Source organism: Oncorhynchus clarkii, chromosome 17 (genome assembly GCF_045791955.1).
Source record: "Oncorhynchus clarkii lewisi isolate Uvic-CL-2024 chromosome 17, UVic_Ocla_1.0, whole genome shotgun sequence".
Classification (NCBI taxonomy): Eukaryota; Metazoa; Chordata; class Actinopteri; order Salmoniformes; family Salmonidae; genus Oncorhynchus; species Oncorhynchus clarkii.
In genome coordinates this window covers 72,411,273-72,435,405 of record NC_092163.1, presented here as the reverse complement: position 1 = coordinate 72,435,405, position 24,133 = coordinate 72,411,273, and the positions used below count along the sequence as shown (strand labels likewise).

The window sequence follows — 24,133 nt, the reverse complement described above, 5'->3', positions numbered from 1 at the left end:
GTCTCCCACAGGATCATGGGACAGAAATAACATGGAAATCAAGAGAGAGGGATCATATGTACTGTACTCATTAACTCTCTTAGGTCTTGTGACACCATATTGCTTCCAATGCTCAATCCAATAATAGAATAATCTGTTTCTCTATCTATTAAAGTTGAAGATATTCTGCTGAGTCTACCCAGCAACCAAAACTTCCAAGATGTGGAAAAAGAAAGCAAAGGTCACGGACCAGACGGCCACTGGCCAAGGTATGTAGATAATGTTATCCCCCACATTCTCTGCAGGTGAAGGTCAAGAATACCAGATTAATGGATGCCAGAAAACACTGTCAACAACATCTTCAATCAAGAGTATATAGTCTCTGTTGCTTTACTTGTAGACATTAGCTTAATAATAACATCATCATATTACCACCATCATCCTCCTCATCTTACGACATTTGTGTACCAGTACAATCTTTCAGTTCCCTGTCTGCAGTAGAAAGTTAATCTGATTCCAAAGGGGATGAAGTAGACTACCCACAACAGAATGACAGCGTCAAAGGAATATTGAAGACAACGAAATGACAACAAGACTACTGAACACAGCTCAATGCACCATGCAGCGCAGTAACTTTCATCCATTGAAGAAAAACATCAGCCCGAAAAGCCTAAATCACATCACATAGCTCCTGTTGGCCATTAAGCCTCTGAGCGACAACAGTGAATTATATTATAGTAGAAGACTACAATTGGTTGTCAACTGTGGGACGACATAATCAGGGGAACACATCAATGCAAGGGAACAACACGATTATCTGACACCCTAAAAACGGAAATATAGAGCAGAAGCCCTTTCGGGAAAACTAGAAACCCTTCACTCAAATCTGACACCAGAGAAGACATAACATCATCCTGAATGTATAGAATGGGGCCTGAACTGTAGAGAGGAATCTCCAAATGAATTACAGTGACGGGCACAAATCAATATCAACATCAAGCAAGAAAGATGGCATCCAATGCCTAGAACGTGCATTTATAATGTAGCCTATGTTAATGTGCTTTTTAACGGACCTTCATGAAGCATTCTCTATTGTTCATTGTCATTAACTGTATTCCATTTGGACGCAGTCTTTTTAGTGTTGTATTTCCTTTTTTCCCTCTTTTGTTGTTATGTGTATTGCAAAGATACAATGCAGTTCGAATGTCTTAATTTCCTAATACTGAGTGTCAGTCCAGTCCATTTTCTATTTTAACAACACCCTACTGATATCTGGATCTATGTGCTCTATGTATCTATGTGCTTCACAATAGCATGTCCAGTCTCAGACGAGTTTGACGAAGGTAGGCAGGGGGAAATAGCGCTTCTGTTCCCTCTCACTGTCGAGGCATGGAGGACGAAAATGCAATGGGTTTGTTATGTACGACAATGTACAGTTTTACGTACGGGGATATGTTCTACTGCATATCTGATCTGATCTAAGCTGTCACTTACACAATGTGTAAGCATGGATCCTCGAGGAGAAGAAATTAACAGTTAAATAAGATAAAAAAAATGTTAACAAGGTATATTCTAACATCTAATATGTTAGAATATACATACTGTGTTAAGCATGGTCGTGGTTGAGTGTTTGGACCGAGATCAATAAAACCACAAGCCAGTTTTAAAGAGAATGAAATGAAAGATTGCAGATATGACAGTTGCATTGCAGAATGCATCAATGCAAGAACAAAAAGCAACAATTACCTGACACAGTATAACAGACATTATGGAGAAAGACTATGAAACCCTTCAGTCAAGGGAGATAATGTAGAGAGACATAACACCGCCTGGTCTATGATACATTCTCAGTAGTAGAAAACATGTATGGAACATGGTCCAATACGTGGGAGATACATCTTCAAAACAGTTACAGTTATGGGTAAAAGACAAAACCAACATCAACACAACAAACATCACAAGATGCCCATGATGATCAGCATATGTATGTTGGGAAGTCATCTGTGTTCAACATCAAACGGATTACTGAAACATGTAATGCAGTTGATTGCAGTCTTCGGACGTTTGTTTTGCATTTCCTGTTTTTTTTGTGTGTATATTGTAAAGTGTGTAACAATATCTATGTCTTTTCTAATACTCAAGTCTTAAGCCCTCGTCCAGTCCATTTGGCATTTTTAACAGTACCCTGCTCACATGTGTCCTGTATGTGCTTTCCCAACTTTACATGAGCAGGTCCTGTCTCAGACGTTTTCGAAAAAGAAGGAGGTAGGCAACGGGAACTCTAAAGGCTTGTTCCCCTCACTGTTACTTCTGAGGCATGAAGAATTCACCTAATATGCAACGGGTTTGTTCTGTTCGATGGCGTACGGTTTTACGTACGTGGATATGTTTTATCGCATATCTGTTGTCACAAATGTATGTACAAGCATGGATGCTCGAGGAGAAGAAATCATCCAAAAATGATTCAATACATTATAACATTAAACATTCTAATAGGTATCTAATATATGTGCGGTTTGATGACGTATGGTTTTACGTACGTGGATGTGTTCTAAGATCATCAAAACATGATTCAATTACTGATAATGTGGAATATTTTAATATGTACAGTACCAGTCAAAAGTTTGGACTCACCTCCTCATTCAAGGGTTTTTCTTTATTTTTACTATTTTCTACTTTGTAAAATAATATTGAAGACATCAAAACTTTGAAATAACACAAATGAAATCATATAGTAAGCAAAAAAGTGTTAAACAAATCAAAATATATCTGAGATTCTTCAAAGTAGCCACCCTTTGCCTTGATGACAGCTTTGCATTCTCTCAACCAGCAGTCTTGAAGGAGTTCCCACATATGCTGAGCACTTGTTGTCTGCTTTCCCTTCACTCTGCGGTCCAACTCATTCCAAACCATCTCAATAGCATTGAGGTTAGGTAATTGTGGAGGCCAAGTCATCTGATGCAGCACTCAATCACTCTCCTTCTTGTTCAAATAGCCCTTACACAGCCTGTAGGTGTGTTGGGTCGTTGTTCTGTTGTTCTGTTGAAAAACAAATGGCAGTCTCACTAAGCGCAAACCAGATGGGATGGCGTATCCCTGCAGAATGCTGTGGTAGCCGTGCTGGTTAAGTGTGCCTTGAATTCAAAATAAATCACAGACAGTGTCACCAGCAAAGCATCCCCACCCCATCACACTTCCTCCTCCGTGCTTCATGGTGGGAACCACACATGCGGAGATCAGTGGTTGGACAGATCAGTGGTTGGACAGATTTCCACCGGTCTAATGTCCATTGCTCGTTTTTCTTGGACCAAGCAAGTATCTTATTATTATTGGTGTCCTTTAGTGGTGGTTTATTTGCAGCGATTCAACCATGAAGGCCTGATTCACATAGTCTCCTCTGAACAGCTGATGATGAGATGTGTCTGTTACTTGAAGTCTGTGAAGCAGTTATATGGGCTGCACTCTGAGTTGCAGTTAATTCTAATGTTTATCTTTGCTTATTTCAAATCAAATCAAATGTATTTATATAGCCCTTCGTACATCAGCTGATATCTCAAAGTGCTGTACAGAAACCCAGCCTAAAACCCCAAACAGCAAGCAATGCAGGTGTAGAAGCACGATTTGAGCTGTTCTGCCATAATATGGACTTGGTCTTTTTCCAAATAGGGCTATCTTCTGTATACCACCCCTACCATGTCACAACAAAACTTATTGGCTGAAACACATTAAGAAGGAAAGAAATTCCCCAAATTACCTTTTAACTGTTAATTGAAATGCATTCCAGGTGACTACCTCATGAAGCTGGTTGAGAGAATGCCAAGAGTGTGCAAAGCTGTCATCAAGGCAAAGGATGGCTACTTTGAAGAATCTCAAATATAAAATATATTTAGATTTGTTTAAAAAAAAATGTGTTTACTACATGATGTGTTATTTCATAGTTTTGATGTCTTCACTGTTATTCTACAATGTATAAAGTAATACAAATGAAGAAAACCCTTGACTGAGTAGGTTTGTCCAAACTTTTGACTGGTACTTTATGTTAGAATGTTCATATTGTTTTATAAAGCATGGTTGTTTCGGTTGAATATTATTTGGCTATACATTAATAAAACCACACAAGGGATGTAAAGGCAGTGGGATTAATGATCAATCATGTGAAATGAGCATTTCATTGAAATGATGATAATGGTCATGTCAAAGGAGAATTACTTCTCAATTAACTCTCCTGGTTAAATAGAGATTGCATAAATAAACTAATCAATATAAATGTTGATTACTGTTAAGTTGCTAATAAATCAATAATTTCCTGTTACCAGTTGGGATCAAGAAGAGATCAAAAGTCCCTGGAGTTATGATCACGCAGTATGTGGAGGAAATACCAGATGGGAAAAGCCACCCTGACTTCACCCGCAAGCCCATCGCGTTGACCATTCAGGAGGGTAAGCATGAAAGTCCGTTCATCCTTATTTCCACCACCATGTGGTTCAAACTCCACATCAGCCATTTTTCTCTATCACCACCTGCAGTGCAGGAATAATATTGAATCAATCCCTACTCTAACCCCACAATGGTAGAGCGTGTGCCCGTGAAGTTCGTAGCTTTTTAGGCAAAGGTTGCGCACCAATCGTTATTTTAGTTTCTAATTTTTTTGTTCTTTTGTTAACATTAATGTAGATTCAAATTATAATGTGTAATGAGGGAATTATGGGCCGTTGTGTTATCACTTTCAAATTGTAAAATTGTATTTGTCACATGCGCCAAATACAACAGGTAGACCTTAGAGTGAAATGCTTAGTTACAAGCCCTTAACCAACAATGCAGTTCAATAAATGAGGTTAAGAAAATATTTCCAAATAAAACATTTAAAAATGTACACAATAAAATAACAATAATGAGGTTATATACAGAGGGTACCAGTATCGAGTCAATGTGTGGGGGAACAGGTTAGTCGAGGTAATTTTTACATGCATAATGCATAAATAATGCATAAATAATAAACAGGGAGTAGCAGCAGTGTAAAGTGTAAATAGTCTGTGTGGCCATTTGATTAATTGTTCAGCAGTCTTATGGTTTGGGGGTAGAAGCTGTTAAAGAGCCTTTTGGTCCTAGACTGGGTGCTCCCGTACCACTTGCCATGCTGTCTATGATGTACAGGGCCATACGCACTACACTCTGCAGAGCCTTACGGTCGGATGTGTCATGCCCTGACCATAGAGAGCTTTTTATTTTCTATGTTGGTTAGGGCGGGGTGTGACTAAGGTGGGTCATCTAGGTAATTATATTTCTATGTTGGCCTGGTATGATTCCCAATCAGAGGCAGCTGTTTATCATTGTCTCTGATTGAGGATCATATTTAGACAGCCATTTCCCCTTTGTGTTTTGTGAGATCTTGACTTTGTATAATTGCCTGTGAGAACTATAGCAGCTTCACGTTTCATTTTGTGCATTTATTGTTTTCTTTAAGTTTCACTTCATAATAAAGAGGATGGAACCATACCATGCTGCATCTTGGTCCACTCATTATGACGATTTTGACAGGATGACGAGCAGTCCCATACAAGGTGGTGATGCTCTCGAAGGTGCAGCTATAGAACTTTTTGATCCATGCCAAATATTTTCAGTCTCCTGAGGGGGAAAAGGTGTTTTCTCTTCACAACTGTCTTGCTGTGTTTGGCCCTTAATAGTTTGTTGGTGATGTCGACACTAAGGAACTTGAAACTCTTGAACCGCTCCACTACAGCCCCGTTGATGTTAATTTCAAAGCACTTCACGGCTAACAATGTGAGTGCCACGGGGCGGTAATAATTTTGTCAGGTTACCTTCACTTTCTTGGGCATAGGGACTTTGGTGGTCTGCTTGAAACATGTAGGTATTACAGACTCAGTCAGGGAGAGGTTGAAAAGAAGATACGTCCTGGTAATCCGTCTTTCCCCGTGGCTTTGTGAATGTTGACCTGTTTAAAAATCTTGCTCAAATTGTGATCGAGAGCGTGATCACACAGTTGTCTGGAACAGCTGATTCTCTCATGCATGCTTCAGTGTTGCTTGCCTCGAAGAGAGCATTAAAGGCATTTAGCCTGTCTGGTAGTCTCGTGTCACTGAGCAGCTCGCGGCTAAGTTTCCCTTTGTAGTCCGTAATAGTTTGCTACCCCTGCCACATCTGACGAGCATCAGAGCCTGTGTAGTAGGATTCAATCTTAGTACTGTATTGACACTTTGCCTGTTTTGAAATTATAGGCTACCTGTTTTAGGTGTTAATGGTTTTTGGGCAGTCATTTTGAAGACGCCTATGTCCCTATGATGGGAGTCAACATGTTGTTGCTAAGGAGCTCTGCCAGGTATAAGAGAGTATTTGTGTGTTTGCGTTTGTAGCCTACTTAAGTCGAGTTATTATAGTATCGTCCAAGTATGATGATTGTTTTTCCACCAAGTATTTTAGCTAAAATATGTAGAGAACATGTTTACAGTTAATAACCAACATTTCCAGTTGCAGCTCTATTTGTGCCTCTCTCAAGATGTCTTGAATAATTCAAATGAATAAACTTGAATAAACCACGTTGCCTCTGTACTAAATTGCTTCCTGTTTGCACTTAACTTTCTTGTTCATCAGGTAAATTCGCCTTCTTCAAAGCCCTGGTAATTGGAGATCCAGAACCAACCGTGACATGGGGCAGAAATAATGGAGATGTGTCAGATACATCAAAATATGTGACAAAATATGACACTGCTACACGTGAGCACTTATTTGAGGCAAGTAAGAACAATAACCACATTATATGGATGCACAATAATGTGAAAATACATTGTAAAAACATTTATGAAATATGAAATCATTCACTCATTTTGTTCAAATAATGATTGGATGCAGGCTGGAGCTCTTTAATGGACTTCATACCAAGAACTGTGTTTGTTTTTTCAACAGATGGCCAATGTAAAACCAGAACAAGCAGACACCTACAAATGCTTTGCAGCTAATGAGTTTGGAAGAGCAGTGGTCACAGTGGTCCTCAATGTTATTGAAGGTAAGAGGCCAGATTAAAATGTTTTCTGTGGAAAGAGGGGTAGTGTTAATTTGAGGTTAGCACTTTTTTTCACATTATTTCTAACCAAAAATCAAATAAGAATAAATGTATTGATTAAACAAAGTCCAGACATAATTATGCCAATGTATGTACTTGTTCAAGTCTTTACAATAGACTAGCTCAAAATACAATCTTTCTATCTTTTAGTTGGGTTCAAGAAAGCACAAGCCGACTCACAGGTGCAACCTGTTGCAGATTTTAAATCTGTACTGAAGAGAAAAAGGTATTGCCATGGTTTAACAGTAACAACTGTGTATGCTTAATTTAAACTTGTATTAACTGTAAACATAAGATATGACAATATTTTTTGTTGTTATCATAATAGTAAAATTCGTCCCAAAATGGAAAAGAAAGAAGATGGAGAAATAGATCCAAAGTTTTGGGAACTCTTGATAAGTGCTGACAAGAAAGACTATGAGAGCCTCATGTTGGAGTTTGGAGTCACTGACTTCCGCTTTATGCTGAAGACACTGAATGAGATGAAGAAGGAAAGAGAGGAAGAGCAAGCACAGGTTTGCCTGTTATGATGCCATTGTTATTCACAGTAAACCTATCAATATCACAAGCTTATATTCCTGAGATCATAGAGTTCAGGGGGCTGAGTAAATCTCGATACTAAAGTAGTGGTCATTTTTTCATTTGTATACACATTTCATCCATACAATGTCGTTTCTCAGTATAATTCATTGTTTTTTTCATGTTTACTTTTATTCAGTTCATTGAAAACCTAGCTAACCTGAAACCCATTGAAGTTGGACCCGATGGCTGTGCAACCTTTACACTAGACATGGATCTCATTGAACAAAGCAGCAGGATATTCCTCTACAAGGTTAGACTCATCGACAGTGGAAGAAGGTTGTACATACAGATGTAGGATCTTAATTTCATTTTTAGTCAATCTATCTACGTAACTTGTGTGAATCTATCACAATGTAAGTTGCTACCATAGTTCATTTTCTGTTGGTGAATGAAAGCTACCAATGACGTAGTATGCAACTTGACGTTCTGTCATTCATGTGACTTAAAGTTGCAGTAAAATCCACAGTAAAAGACTTGGCAAAGACAGCACAGTTCTGTTGCTGATGACAGTTGTTCATTCCACTGTGTTTTCCCAAACCTCCCCACAGGATGGAGTGATGATTCCATACAGCAAGGAGTTGGGAGATACAATCAAACACAGCCTAAAGATAGTGGGCCGAAAGTATCAGTTCAGCATAAGGGATCTGTTTCCTGATGACGCTGGGCTCTACCAGGTGGATGTTGAGGATGTAAATGTATTCTCCACCGATTTTAAGAGTAAGTTGGTTATATATCAAACCCAAAAGGGTTCTACCTGGAACCAAAAAGGGTTCTTCAAAGGGTTGTCCTATTACGACAGCCGAATGACCCTATACGTTTCTAGATACAGTGGCGATTTTAGCGTGTAAAGCTTGGGGCAAACCAAAAAACTGAATTTGGGATACATGCCAGCAAATACACTACACAACGCAACACTAAACAATACTATAATTGCACTATAACGGTGACAAACACACAGCACCCCCCCCCCAAACAAAAACAGCCCCCCCCCAAAAAAAAGCACAATAGTGAAAAACGTGTAGCTCAAAACAGGTGCCCTGAATGACGGGTTGCTACTGTCTAGATAGCACCTTTTTTTCTAAGAGTGTATCCATCCACACACCTTACGTCAATTTTCCGAGAGTTGTGTAGAGCAATAACAATGAATAATTATTTTGCTAGCATCGTATGTTCAATAATTTAAGAATTGTATACAGACATTGTCTAAATGAGAATGGGTTTAAGTGTATCTAAAATATTATTGAAATCTATAAAAATACATAGGAAGGAAGAATGTCTGCCATGCATGTTTAGTTATTAATAAACTGGGTACTAGATTGCTCGCTTATCAATGACGTGTCTTTTTCAGTTCCCATGGTGGACTTCCTGGTCAAGATTCAGGAGTGTAAGGCCATGGAGAGAGAGGATGCTGTGTTTGAGTGTGTCCTGTCACAGCCCTTCGGCAAGATCATGTGGGTTGGCAAGAACTTACCATTGGAGGCAGGGGATAAATATGATATTGAGGTTTCAGAAGACAAGCTCATCCACAGACTAATCATTAAAGACGTTGCTATGGTGGATAAAGGCATCTATGCCGCTGTGGCAGGAATCAAATCTTGCAATGCCTTTCTTGTTGTTGAAGGTAAGATGATGTACTGCACCAGTACCATTTCGCTGTCATTCCACTTCATGTTGCCTCCATGTGTGACCCACTCAATCTCTCCGGTCATGTCTTTGGTCCAGCCGACAAGGGTGAACTCGGCAAAAAGAAACAACGTAAAACGACAAGGGCAGGAGGAGCTGGAGTTGACCTGACGGCGATTGCCCAAGAGCAGGCAGTTAAAAACACGGCAGACAGAGAGGTGCTGATGGAGAAGGTGAAAGCAATCAAGAACGAGAGAGCGGCTAATGCCACTACAGCACCTGATACTTCAGCTGAAGCTAAAGCTAAAGTTAAGGGGGTAGATAATTCCCAAACAGGTAAGGATGACAGAGATCCATCTGAATCTTATTCCAGGTCATATTGTAGAACAAAATCTTAAAATTCTCTTTTCAGTATTTGCTATTATCCATACATAATACATGGACATGCACGCTAGAGTATGTGGTGCTGTCTGAACTCTATCCTGATCATTACTATTATCTCATTCCAGGTCATGTTGTAGTTCATTGCTATTTAACCTGAAGTATCATATAGCATATTTGGCATGGAATATATAATTTAAAATGCATTTCTGACAGTCATTGACTAGTTGTGATGGTGGTTAAAACTGTAGGAGCTACAAAACAGGGACCGGCAGTAAAAGGGTCTGACCATAAATCCGTGGATAATGAGGGTAAGATATTATGAGGAATGTGTTTACCTCTGCATGGACACCATGTTAAATATGGAAGCCATTTGAGACATAATGGCTTTGACAGTCTGTGTGTTTTACTCATGATTGAGGATCTTGTTTGTTGACTCCATAGATACATAGTCTCTAAACTTCACAGCACTCCAAAACAATTGACACCTTATTGCGGTTTGTAGACTAGACCAGTGTCTCTCAACCTCCAACCTCTGGTCCACGGACTGCCATGTTGCTGACCGGTTCCTATGATGTTTCACTGTGAATGATTCCATCAGCTCTAAAGTGCTAGTTTGAACAACGTGGTCTTTTAAGGAGGAAGGACCACAGCTTACTGGGTTGAGAGGTTGAGAAACACTGCACTTGATTTTGGGTTTACCTTCATGACCAGCCAACAATGTCCCATTGTTGAGATCACGTCAATGTATTTGGTTTGTTGTATTACACCTTGATTCATAGTGTAATTCATTCAGTGTGGTTGCTTGACTTTATAATTGAGTTTTGTTCTGTGTTTACTAGTCCGTTTCTGCTGCTTGGTTCTCATCCTTTATGCCGTTATTGTGACTGCTAATCATCACAAGCATACTCAGGGATTGTAATGCAATGTGTAACACTCACATTAGATTGCAGAATGAACACAGACGTTGTGCTTTCTAAAATGTGCTTTTTATTATGTGTTTTGTATCATATTGAATCATCTATGTCAGGGAAGGGCAACTTTGATGTGTGTGGGGGCTACAAAAAAACGGAACTCATCACGAGGGGCCGCAGTGGCTCGTGGGTCTGCATACCCACCCACACACCTTGTGAGCGAAATGTTTTAGCGGCCCCTCGTGACAGCGAAGAGAAAGAAATCAGTTTTAAAGTTAATTTCCTGCAATTCTGAACATGTTGCCATATAGAGAGAAGTCAACTGTTTGTATTTTTTTATATGACAACTGACGATCAATGGGCCCCTGTTCGGTAATTCGACCGTGCATGCTGCAAGTTCAGATAGTTGGCCGCTAAACTAATTTACCAATCTAAAATTGTTTCACTGAGATGGGCAAATTGAGTGACTGCTGATGCACAACCAAATTTTCGAAATTCAACTTGTGTATTCTATTATTCTGACTCGCAATAGTAAATTGAGACCCCGACTGAGTTCCCCCCAAAATGTTAATATATATTTTTGTATTTATTATTATTGGTCCATGGAAATACAAAAAGGGGGCCATGCGCCTCCGCGGGCCGACAGTTGCCCAACCCTGATCTGTATATTTTACGTTTATACTTTTAGTGTCATGCTTTCTTCAGTAGGCCCTGCTGTCGCCCTCATGAAAACATTTAATGATGTTAACAAAAAAGACTGGATTTTCGGACACTTTATTCAACACATCTTAAGTGCAATTGACGACACGTCATTGGTCAATTTTAATGCACACATCAATAACATTTTGTCAAATCTAAATGTTATTCTAGTGGGTAATCATTGTTGATTTTAGTTAGTTAATATTATACATTTTTCCTGTTGAAGGTAAGTATGTGCAACAATAATATAAATGAAACAATTAGAATCCATGCACTGGAGCAAAAGCTGAAGCTAAGGTGTAAGAGACTTCCCAAACAGCTAAGGACACTGATCGCTAGTATGACAGATGACAAGAATACACATTCCAGCTGACTGAATAAAGTTAGCTGGAGAAGGCTTTTTGACGTCCTTCAGACGGCTGTTATCATAAGATCTAAATCAATAGTAATAGTTTTTTTTAGTGTTGGCCATCTTGATTTGTTAAAGTTGGATTACTGCTGGGCCACAGCACCCAAAGTTGAGCATATTAGATTTTTTATTCAAAGTGAATTTCAACGTAAAAGTTTTCTCACCATGACTGAAGCATAACTGTCTTAGAGATTATTATTATGAATTTTGTTATGATATTTGGCTCATAGGTTGATGCTTTAAATGTGCAATAGGTAAGTTGTCTCCTCAACAAAATCTTAAATTCTCTTTTCAGTATTTGCTATTATCCATGTACAAGACATGGACATGCATGCTAGAGTAGTCGATTCTGTCTGAACTCTATCCTGATCATTACTATTTTCTCCTTCCAGGTCATGTTGTAGTTCATTGCTATTTAACCTGAAGTATCATATAGCATATTTGGCATGGAATATATAATTTAAAATGCATTCTGACAGTCATTGACTAGTTGTGATGTTGGTTAAAACTGTAGGAGCTACAAAGCAGGGACCAGCAGTAAAAGGGTCTGACCATAAATCTGTGGATAATGAGGGTAAGATATTATGAGGAATGTGTTTACCTGCGCATGGATACCATGTTAAATATGGAAGCCATTTGAGACATAATGGCTTTGACAGTCTGTGTGTTTTATTCATGATTGAGGATCTTGTTTGTCCACTCTAAAGATACATGGTCTCTAAACTTCACAGCACTTCAAAACAATTGATACCTTATAGCGGTTTGTAGACTAGACCAGTGTCTCTCAACCTCCAACCTCCGGTCCATGGACTGGCACGTTGCTGACCGGTTCCTAGGATGTTTCACTGTGAATGATTCCATCAGCTCTAAAGTGCTTGTTTGAATAAAGTGGTCTTTTAAGGAGGAAGGACCACAGCTTACTGGGTTGAGAGGTTGAGAAACACTGCACTTGATTTTGGGTTTACCTTCATGACCAGCCAACAATGTCCCATTGTTGAGATCACGTCAATGTATTTGGTTTGTTGTATTACACCTTGATTCATAGTGTAATTCATTCAGTGTGGTTGCTTGATATTATCATTTAGTTGTGTTCTATGTGTTTACTAGTCTGTTTCTGCTGCTTGGTTCTCATCCTTTATGCCGTTATTGTGACTACTGTGTAACGCTCACAGTACATTGCAGAATGAACACAGACACTGCTTTCTAAAATGTGCTTTCTATTTACCAGTCAAAACTCATTTAGCTGACATGGGCTAATTGAGTGGCTACTGACACACATCCACATTTCAAAAATGCAACTTGAGTATTCTATTATTCTAACTCAACAGTAGATTGAGGCCTCGACTGAGTTACACCCCCCCTCTAAAAAAAATGTCTATTTTTGGGGTTATTTATTCTTGTTGGTCCGTGGGCCTTCAAAAAGGAGCTATGCGCCCCCCAGGTCACCAGTTGCCCATCCCTAATCTATGTGTATTTTACACTTCTACTTTTAGTGTCATGCTTTTGACAGTAGGCCCTGCTGTCGCCCACGTGAAAACATTTAAAGTTGTAAACACAAAATACTGTATTTTCTGATACTTTATTCATCTTAAGTGCTATTGACACATCATTGGTCAATTGTAATACACTCATCTACAGTATAACAGTTTGTAAAATCTAAGTGGTATTCTAGTGGGTGTTCTTAGTTAATCGTACTTAGTTAATATTATTGAATTTACTGAACTCCTGATGAAGGTAAGTATGCAACAATAATATATACGAAACAATTGTAATCCTATTTGCATATGGGGAAGAATGCTGTATTGTTTTCATGTTAGCTAAGTTTTAGACACAAATGTTTTGCTGAGTAAATGAAAGGATTTAAACATATCAGTTATAAAAAGAAGGCCTATTAACTAGTTATAACCACCGGTAGGGGATTTCGATGGATCTGGAGAAGGTGATGGAGGTAGTGGTAACAGTGGTAATACATACTGAGAATTGCATTGACCCAATAACCTTAAGAGTTGTATTAGTGCTCAATTTACCTATCAATTTTTGTGATGTACTGCTTCATTACTTAACAATGTAATTTTACCAAAATCTAGAAATGAATAGCATTAACTCCATTTTTAGCATTAACTCCACCAGTTGGTCAAAATGTAAAATAACCCTACATTTGAGTTGTTTTAACCCCATTTTATCTGATAGCTCAACCTGAGTGCCTACATACAGTGCATTTGGAAAGTACTTTGACCCCTTGACTTTATCCACATGTTACCTTACAGCGTAATTCTAAAGTGGATTAAATTGTTTTTTTCCCCCTCATCAATCTACACACAATATCCCATAATGACGAAGCAAAAACAGTTTTTTAGACATTTTGGCAAATGTATATAAAAAAACGGAAATATCACATTTACATAAGTATTCAAACCTTATACTCAGTACTTTGTTGAAGGACCTTTGGCAGTTATTACAGCCTTGAGTCTTCTTGGGTGTGACTCTACAAGTTTGGCACAACTGTATTTGGGAAGTTTCTCCCAATCTTCACTGCAGATCCTCTCAAGCTCTGTCAGGTTGGATGTGGAGCATCACTGCACAGCTATTTTCAGGCCTCTGCAGAGATTTTCCATTGGGTTAAAGTCCGGGCTTTGGCTGGAACACTCAAGGACATTCATGTGCCTTTTACTGAGGATTGGCTTCCATCTGCCCACTCTACCATAAAGGTGGAATGCTGTTGTCCTTCTGGAAGGTTCTCATATCTCCACAGAGGAACTCTGGAGTGCTGTCAGAGTGACCATCGGATTCTTGGTCACCTCCCTGACCAAGGACCTTCTCCCCCGATTGCTCAGTTTGGCATGGTGGCCAGCTCCAGTCTTGGTGGTTTCAAACTTCTTCCATTTAAGAATGATGGAGGCCACTGTGTTCTTGGGGACCTTCAATGCTGCAGAAATGTGTTGGTACCCTTCCTCAGATCTGTGTCTAGACGCAATCCTGTCTCGGAGCTCTAAGGACAATTCCTTCGACCTCATGGCTTGGTTTTTGCTCTGACATGCACTGTCAACAGTGGGACCTTATATAGACAGATGTGTGCCTTTCCAAATCATGTCCAATCAATTTAATTTACCACGAGTGGACTCCAATCAAGTTGTAGAGACATCTCAAGGATGATCCATGGAAACAGGGTGGACCTGAGCTCAATTTTGTGTCTCATAGCAAAAGGTCTGAATAGTTAGGTAAATAGGGTATTTCTGTTTTTTTATTTTTAATACATTTGAAAGCATTTCTGAAAAACAGTTTTCACTTTGTCGTTATGGAGTATGGTGTGTAGATTGATGAGGATTTTTTAAATCCATTTCAGAATATTTCTTTAACATAACATAATGTGGAAAAAGGGTCCGGGTCTGAATACTTTACAAATGCACTCTATAGTATAACTGCATGTTAAAGTAGAGACTGAAATGAAATATTAGAAAATGAGAGTTGTCTGGTTGTAATCATCAATAGGACAGTCAAATAATGAAGGCCCACCGGCGCCCACTGTGCCTGGCCAGCCGGTCGGAGACAGTACTGGTAAGATTTTGCGAGATTCAATTGAATATTGAATGGATGCAATAACATATATGAATAACATTATGCTATTCATGTTAAATCCGCTGAATCTGATTATTCAGGAATTTTAGAGTGTTTCTAATAAGTGGTAAGTGAGATATGGAGCATTGAATGGTTGCAATAACATATATGAATAACATTAAGTTATTCATATGAAATCATTTGAATCTGAATTACTGAGGCATTTTAGAGTGTTTCTAAAAGCATATCTACATTCAATGAATATATTACTGGCTTGTCAAAATTATTGCATTGAACTTTTTTTGCATATGATCTCATTCTCTTTTGGATGTGAATATATGAACTGAAATTCTTGCAGTGGTGTTTTTATATACAACAAAGAAGAGTATACCACAATAACCTTTATGCTAAAGCACACTTTAATCCTCAAACAACTTTGACTTTGAATTGCAGTCACCTTTTCTACTGTTCACCCCTCCCTGTCCTGGTGCAGTGTGTGTAGGCTTTAGTCCCATCCCAGCATAAACAGGTCCTTGATGACTAGTTGATAGGCTAGGTGTGCCCTACTTAGATGTGTGGTGGGATGTGCAATGACATTGTGACTTAGACGTTTCTCGGACCCCACAGTGTGTGCATTTTGTCAGTTTACGGATTGTTACTAAAAACCCTATGTGGCCCTAATGAGAAATTGTTGATTACTAAGCCCATCCTAATCCAGATCACAGTAGCATGATATTTACCCATGATAATGATACTTAACTATGTCTATTATAATGATATTTAACCATGATAATGATATTTAACTATGTCTATGATAATGATTTTTAACCATGATAATGATATTTAACCATGATAATGATATTTAACCATGATAATGACATTTAACTCTGTCTATGATAATGATATTTAACCATGATAATGATATTTAACCATGATAATGATATTCAACCATGATAATGATATTTAACCATGATAATGATATTTAACTATGTCTATGATAATGATATTTAACCATGATAATGATATTTAACTATGTCTATGATAATGATATTTAACTATGTATCCATTAAGCAAGTGGAAACAGGTAATTGGGAAATGTTTGTCCAGAGCCTTAATATATGACTATAGTCCAGACTAGTAGTATGCAGAAATTGTGATTCAATCATCAATTTCAAAGGATCTTTTCTTATTTTTGTAAGGTAAGTCTATATACTGTACATGCATTAATATGCTGCTCATTGTGTTCTTAACACACATAGACTGGATGAGTAAAAGCTTTCACATGAGTAAAAGAACATTATAAACTGGGTGGTTTGAGCCCTGAATGCTAATTGGCTGACAGGAATGGTATATTAGAGCATATTCCATGGGTATGACAAAACATACATTTTTACTGCTCTAATTGCGTTGGTAACCAGTTTATAATAGCAATAAGGCACCTCGGGGGATTGTGATATATGGCTAATATACCACGGCTAAGGGCTGTGCCGGGGCACTACGCATTGCATCGTGCATAAGAACAGCCCTTAGCCGTGGTACATGGCCATATACCACACCGCCTCTGACCCTATTGCTTCAATAGAAAACAGCTAACTACAGAACGGTATCTTTGCTTAAGTATTTTCTTCTCAGTAGATTACTCCATTGCTCCACTAGTAATAGCTGTGAATTCAAACCAATGCATAAATGCTAATTGTTTTGTATATTGTGCTGTGTAGGATACAGCATTAAGAGTGGACTCTCGGATCTCTTTGCTCTCCGTGGCAAGAAAGGTGAACTGGTTTGTGAGATGAGCCATGATGTTGATGGGGCCTGGTTCAAGGATGGAGAGAAGGTAATGGCTTTATAGCAGAAATAACTACTACAGTGTTCACGCAATTCAATTCCTTTGAATAGGTTGCCAAGTTGGTCCTGACACTGACCTGACCTGGAAAAAATTCCATAAGTAGACAAAACATTTCAATTGAGCTCTTTTTTTTATCACAAAGAATTTTACCTTACTTTGTCTTTGCTTTTTCAGTTATCCACCACAGGTGGAATAGCCATAGTGAAAAACGGAACGAGACACACGCTGACCATTCATAAAAGTAGTGAAGACGACACTGGAGTCTATCACTTTGAAGCGGGAGGATTTAAATCAGAGGCAAAAGTCACTGTGGGAGGTATGTCGGCTACACTTTGACCTACATTTTAGTTTGGTGAACTATGGAGCATTAGCATTAAGCAGTCGTGTGTTTCTTTCTTTTACATCCTAGAATTACCTAGCGTTGATGCTGATGACCTCCATAGGTTTTCTAAGCCTGTGACAGTAAAAGTGGGCCAGAATGCATCCTGGAAGATGCCTTATACACCACAGGACAACTTGGAGGTGAAATGGTTTAAGGATGACAAAGAGTTGAAGGATGGTGGTGGGGTGAAGTTGGTGAAGGAGGTCAACCACAGCCGGCTGCTGTTCCGGGAGTGTCTGCGTTCCGACGCTGGGGAGATCAAGATTCAACTCAAAAACCCATTCGGCACTATAGAGGGCACATCTCGACTGATTGTCCTTGGTGAAAAATCCAAATTGTTGTTGATTTTTCTCTAGGCTATGTGTGTGGTGAAAATGTTACATCTAGAAATACTTCTGCAACACGGTTAAGGTCATACTGTACCACAATGTGTCCCCGACAGACAAGCCCGGCCCACCAGAAGGCCCGGTGGAAATCTTGGAGACCACCTCCACTGTGATTGAGCTGCAATGGGGCGCTCCTAAGGACGACGGTGGCTCCCCGGTGACTAACTACATCATTGAGCGCCAGCAGCTGGGACAGACCATATGGAAGAAGATGGGGGATGTCGCAGCTGACAAAACCACCTACAGGGACAGGAATGTGGTTCATGGGAAACTGTACATCTACAAGATCTACGCAGTGAACCCAGAGGGGACCAGTGATGCACTGCAGACTGAGGAAACCATGGCTGGCGTATTGAGTGAGTAGAATCTGAAGAGAAACACCCCCATGCCGAAACATTGGTCCACATGCTGAAACATTGGTCCACATGCCGAAACATTGGTTCATTCACTCTATGAGTACCTGAGAGTGTAAAAAAGTGTGTTACTTGGGTGAGCCAATGGTGAGCCTCATTGTTCAATGGGACTCCATCTCTACCGTACTTGTTCATTGTTTTCATTGTTATCTCACCTCCATTTATTAGTATTTCCTGGCCGACCTGGAGCACCAAAAGTGGTCAGCGCTTCAAAGACCTGCATCAACCTGAAATGGGAGCCCCCGGAAAATGACGGAGGAATTAAGATTGATGGCTATCAACTGGAGAAACGCAAAAAGGACACAGCTCAGTGGATTGCTTTGAACCCAGTAACTGAGCCTATTGAAGGTCTGTCTGTATTACAGATTATAAATTGTTGGTATTTTTTTTGATGGTGAAAATTTAGCACATCATGCCCATCAGGCTGGCATGGTCTGTGGGGTAATCACGAGCTGGTACAGTCGTAAAGTCATAAAATCGGATTTTAAACCTAACCCTAATCTTAACCACACTTAACCATAACCTTAAATTAAGAATGTAAATAAAATTGATGTCATTCAGAATACTTTGTTCTGGAAGCTGGATGAAATAAGGATACAGATGTTACCTTTTAAATATGTGTTCTTGTCTACAACCATAGTGCTGGAGTATGCAGTGAAGGATGTTGTTGAGGGGGCGGAGTATGAGTTCAGGGTATCGGCCATCAACGTTTCTGGGGCGGGAGAGTTCAGTCTCCCCTCTGTGATGGTGACTGCAAAGAATCCCAACAGTAAGTCTCCTCAATGATCCATCTGTATGCAGTCTGTATAAGTAAGAGATGTCAACCAGCACTGAACAGCAGCCTCAGTCTGGAGGAAGAAAATCCACTGTCAGAACCAATGTATGGCCAGTGTGGAACACTTCCTAAGACGTTGCTTGTCTCAAAGGATTGTGTTTGTTTGTTTTTCAGTGAGGCCTACATTCAAAGATCCAGAGGACTTCATGGTGATCAGGGCGGGAAACTCTGTGAGAATCAAAGTTCTCTATGAGGTAATCAACAAAATCAAATCTAAGTTTATTGGTCGAGTACACAGATTTGCAGATGTTATCGCTTGTGTTTCTAGCTCCAACAGTGCAGTAATACCTAGAAGTAGGTATAAGGAGGAGTGGAAAAACATTGCCTTATAATGGTCTGCTGCTGGCAGATTCAGCATTTGGAGTATGCAGCATGAGTCCATGGCCACATCCTGCCTGGACCAATCAATCACGTTAGGTTCCTTGATATCAATTAAGCGTTTCCATGCCTGAAGAATTCAGGATGTTCTAGCAATATAGTGGGGTCCGACCTGGTACTAGATGGCTGTACCCAATAAACTGGCCACCATTATAAATACATATAATGGTGTGTAAAGATAGTAGGATATTATATGAATAGGAAAGTTATGGACGGGCAGTGGTGCAGTGGTCTAAGGCACTGCCTCAAAGTGCTAGAGGCGTTACTACAGACCCGGGATCGTCCCCGGGCTGTGCCACAACCGGCCGTGCCCAGAAGTCCAATAGGACAGGGCACAATTGGCCCAGTGTCGTACGGGTTAGGGGAGGGTTTGGCCGGGGATGCTTTACTCGGCTCATTGCGCCCTGGCGACTCCTTGTGACAGTCCGGGTAGCTGCAGGCTCAACTTCGCCTCTCCCGAGCCCGCTGGGGAGTTGCAGCGATGAGACAAGATCGAAAATGGTGGAGAAAAAGTGGGATAAAATAAACAAAAAAAAATACAAATACAAATAAAAGGTGTGTACCGTCGTGGCCAAAAGATTTGAGAATTACATAAATATAAATTTTCACAAAGTCTGCTGCCTCAGTTTGTATGCTGGCAATTTGCATATACTCCACAAAAGGACCAGCTGACATCATGTCAGTGATTCTCTCGTTAACACAGGTGTGAGTGTTGACAAGGACAAGGCTGGAGATCACTCTGTCATGCTGATTGAGTTCGAATAACAGACTAGAAGCTTCAAAAGGAGGGTGGTGCTTGGAATCATTGCTCTTCCTCGGTCATACATGGTTACCTGCAAGAAAACACGTGCCGTCATCATTGCTTTGCACAAAAAGGGCTTCACAGGTGTAACGGATGTGAAACGGCTAGCTTAGTTAGCAGTGTGCGCTAAATAGCGTTTCAATCAGTGACGTCACTTGCTCTGAGACCTTGAAGTAGTTGTTCCCCTTGCTCTGCAAGGGCCGCGGCTTTTGTGGAGCGATGGGTAACGATGCTTTGTGGGTGTCAGTTGTTGATGTGTGCAGAAGGTCCCTGGTTCGCGCCCGGCGATGGGACGGTCTAAACTTATACTGTTACATTGATGCTGTTGACCCGGATCACTGGTTGCTGCGGAAAAGGAGGAGGTTAAAAGGGGGGTGAGTGTAACGGATGTGAAACGGCTAGCTTAGTTAGCAGTGTGCGCTAAATAGCGTTTCAATCAGTGACGTCACTTGCTCTGAGACCTTGAAGTAGTTGTTCCCCTTGCTCTGCAAGGGCCGTGGCTTTTGTGGAGCGATGGGTAACGACGCTTCGTGGGTGACTGTTGTTGATGTGTGCCTGGTCCCTGGTTCGCGCCCGGGTATGGGCGAGGGGACGGTCTAAAATTATACTGTTACACAGGCAAGGATATTGCTGCCAGTAAGATTGCACCTAAATGAACCATTTATTGGATCATCAAGAACTTCAATGCGAGCGGTTCAATTGTTGTGAAGAAGGCTTCAGGGCGCCCAAGGAAGTCCAGCAAGCGCCAGGACCGTCTCTGTCTCCAGACATTAATCCCATTGAGAACTTGTGGACAAACTAAAACCCACAAATTCTGACAAACTTCAAGCATTGATTATGCAAGAATGGGCTGCCACCATGTGGCCCAGAAGTTAATTGGCAGCATGCCAGGGCGGATTACAGAGGTCTTGAAAAAGAAGGGTCAACACTGCAAATATTGAATATTTGCATCTACTTCATGTAATTGTCAATAAAAGCCTTTGACACTTATGAAATGCTTGTTATTATACTTCAGTATTCCATAGTAACATCTGACAAAAATATCTAAAAACAGTGAGGCAGCAGACTTTAATATAAAAATTAATATTTGTGTCATTCTCAAAACTTTTGGCCACGACTGTACAACAGCAAAAGATATAGCAAATCCAACCAACAGTTGTTTTCGCTAATCTAATGCTTTTGAAATTGTCTTTAGGCTGAGCCTCCACCAGAGATCACTTGGATGAAGGACAATGAGCCTGTATCCAGTTTTATACAGATCATCAACACAGAGGGCTGTTCCCAGCTTGTGATCCCCTCAACAAAACGCTCGGATTCAGGAAACTACACCATTGTGGCTAAGAATAAAGTTGGAGAGGCCAGCTTTGACATTGAGGTCCTAGTCACAGGTAATTCCAAATTCCCTTTTGTTATTATTTTTTTACAGGCAGAATAAGATATCCTCGTGTGACCTGTTTAGATTTTCCTGCAAAACTTTATATGAACTCTGAAATCTTATACTGTTGTGGTCGTATACCGTTGTGGTCGTATACCGTTGAAGTCTTATACCGTTGAAATCTTATACCGTTGAAATCTTATACCGTTGAAATCTTCTACTGTTGTGGTCTTCCACTGTTGTGGTCTTCTACTGTTGTGGTCTTCTACTGTTGTGGTCTTATGCTCTTGTGGTCTTCTACCCATTGTGGTCTTATACTCTTGTGGTCTTCCACTGTTGTGGTCTTCTACCCGTTGTGGTCTTATACTCTTGTGGTCTTCTCACGGGGACAAATGCTAAGTAATGTTGCATTTATTATATCAATCTGAGATTGAAAAATAAAAATGAATTACAAGAGCACATTTTCAGATATGATTCAGTCTAGAGAGTCATATATGGCAAAACCTCTGTTAGCCTATGTAACTGATATTTTCTTCTCTTTTGTGGTGCTAGATGAGCCAAAGCCTCCCGGTGCTGTGGAGCTGGAGCAGATTGTCCATGGCAAAGTTATTGTGTCTTGGGAGGCCTCTCCAGACCAGGAGCTGGACAACAGGCTGTATTACATGGTGTCCGAGCACGACTCCAGCACACGCATGTGGCACACTGTGGCAGACCGCATCTTTGACAATTCATACACAGCCAATAACATCATGCCTGGAAGGGAGTACCACTTCAAAATCTATGCCAAGAATGACATGGGCATGTCAGACCCCTCCATGTCACCCACCTGGGGCATCAACAGCAACAGAAGTGAGTTCAGCAGTCAGTTTAGGTTTCGGTTAAAGTCTCTTTTAACCAAGTTTAATCAGAGAATGGATTAGCATGGTTGGAAACAATTGGCCATTACTGGAATCCATAAACATAATTTGACATTCATCTCTTGACATGACTGAGGTGAAATGGAACTGCATCAGCTCCTATATAATGTTTTCCAAAACCACAATTATGCTTCGCTCTTTAAATTTCCTTTGTTATTTCTTTCTATCTAGTTCCTATAAACATAAACACGCCAGTGGAAGTCAGCTTTGAGAAACCACCATCTGTCCTGGTCCCTCTGAAGGTGCACTCGCCACCAAAAGGATTCCAGATGTACATGACCTGCGCCATCAGGGGATGCCCCACACCCAGCGTCACGTGGCACCTGAACAACGTCTGCATCAATGGTGACAGCAACTACTACATCACCAACTCGTACGGCGTGTGCTCCATGTACATCCTTAGGGTCAGGCCCAAGGACTCCGGAGAATACAAAGTTGTGGCAGTTAACTCCTTCGGCAAGGCAGAATGCTCCACTAAACTTGTTGTTAAAGGTAAGCCTCTGAAAATACTTATTTCCATTATAGAAGTGATGTCTGTGTTGATTTGGATCCTTTTTTGTGATTATTTCCTTAATAATTTTCTTAATTTTCTCTCTTTGTTTTTTTTCTTCACAGACTAAATCACATTGATGAATTATCTTGGAGGCTTTCTTCTGCTCTCCTTGATTCTATGTAGAAACATATTTTTATTTGAATATGTTAGAGTTTTGGTACATGTATGCTGCATACATGATTAGGTGTTGTGTATTACTCATTAGTTATGTTACTAGCCATCTTATCTTCAGTTGTGAGACAGACTTAGCTAACATTTCGTTTTTTGTTCCATTTACTATATTGACTGAATTAGTGAAATGATAAGGAAACTCAATTGAAGTATTAAGTCATTATCAAAAATAGCACAATATTTTTATTTCTTTGAGAAAATGTAGAAATGTACTTTGGAAAACTACAATAAATACAGCAATTGACATTCTTGTCTAATTACTTTTCCTTCATAAGTAACATCTCTTTGGTCTAATGGACGTAGGATCTTAATTTGATCACCCTGTTGCAGGAAATGTAAAACTTGTATTGTATTTGAGGTTTAAAAAGGCTTCTGAAGTTGGTAATCTCCACTTTGAAATTTCAGACTTGACTTTCCCTTAAATGTATCAACCCCTACAAAAATGTATATTCATTATAATCCATATAATAATTCACATTTCCTGTTGTAGAAAACTGGCTCAAATTAGGATCCTACATCTGTAGTTATTTAATTGATAGGCCTATACAGTATGTTATTTCTGACTCAATAAACCTAATTACCAGCACAGAGGCGCCAGATCCCGACATTTGAGATATTGATGTCATTACTGTGACCAGCAGCACAGCATTGTTTTCATATTGCATTATGAATAGCGCTTGACTCAGCATGGTTCCAGTCATCCCAGGATTCCAATAACATCAAGCATCCTAGACCTCGTCATCTAGGAACGACCCAGCAGCTCAACATTCAGCCGTTACGTGTCAAGTGTACATTTTCATTGCATTTCCAAAAATATCCACTTAAGCCCCTCAATAAATTGTCTCTGAAAGGACC

At 39.9% G+C, this 24,133-nt stretch overlaps 1 protein-coding gene across 7 annotated transcripts in view; it reads left to right on the top strand.

The window, feature by feature from the left end:
- The window catches only part of LOC139371385 (immunoglobulin like and fibronectin type III domain containing 1, tandem duplicate 4), a 28,821-nt gene extending 4,953 nt beyond the window's left edge, over positions 1-23,868 (top strand). For 2 of the 7 annotated variants that reach the window (XM_071111756.1, XM_071111757.1), the window contains 24 exons: positions 155-248; positions 2,212-2,244; positions 4,296-4,418; positions 6,589-6,728; positions 6,901-7,000; positions 7,208-7,283; positions 7,386-7,572; positions 7,776-7,889; positions 8,188-8,356; positions 8,988-9,260; positions 9,362-9,598; positions 9,895-9,954; positions 12,180-12,239; positions 16,939-17,054; positions 17,241-17,382; positions 17,476-17,769; positions 17,891-18,190; positions 18,416-18,595; positions 18,888-19,016; positions 19,197-19,276; positions 21,458-21,650; positions 22,190-22,486; positions 22,726-23,046; positions 23,170-23,524. In XM_071111756.1, coding sequence (XP_070967857.1) covers positions 200-248; positions 2,212-2,244; positions 4,296-4,418; positions 6,589-6,728; positions 6,901-7,000; positions 7,208-7,283; positions 7,386-7,572; positions 7,776-7,889; positions 8,188-8,356; positions 8,988-9,260; positions 9,362-9,598; positions 9,895-9,954; positions 12,180-12,239; positions 16,939-17,054; positions 17,241-17,382; positions 17,476-17,769; positions 17,891-18,190; positions 18,416-18,595; positions 18,888-19,016; positions 19,197-19,276; positions 21,458-21,650; positions 22,190-22,486; positions 22,726-23,046; positions 23,170-23,174 — 3,678 coding nt within the window. In that variant the 5' untranslated portion in view covers positions 155-199 and the 3' untranslated portion in view covers positions 23,175-23,524. Of the gene's footprint in view, positions 1-154; positions 249-2,211; positions 2,245-4,295; positions 4,419-6,588; positions 6,729-6,900; positions 7,001-7,207; positions 7,284-7,385; positions 7,573-7,775; positions 7,890-8,187; positions 8,357-8,987; positions 9,261-9,361; positions 9,599-9,894; positions 9,955-12,179; positions 12,240-15,154; positions 15,221-16,938; positions 17,055-17,240; positions 17,383-17,475; positions 17,770-17,890; positions 18,191-18,415; positions 18,596-18,887; positions 19,017-19,196; positions 19,277-21,457; positions 21,651-22,189; positions 22,487-22,725; positions 23,047-23,169 lie in introns of all 7 variants that reach the window. The other 5 variants (XM_071111751.1, XM_071111752.1, XM_071111754.1 and 2 more) reach the window with 5 other exon arrangements.
- Positions 23,869-24,133: the final 265 nt, after the last annotated feature.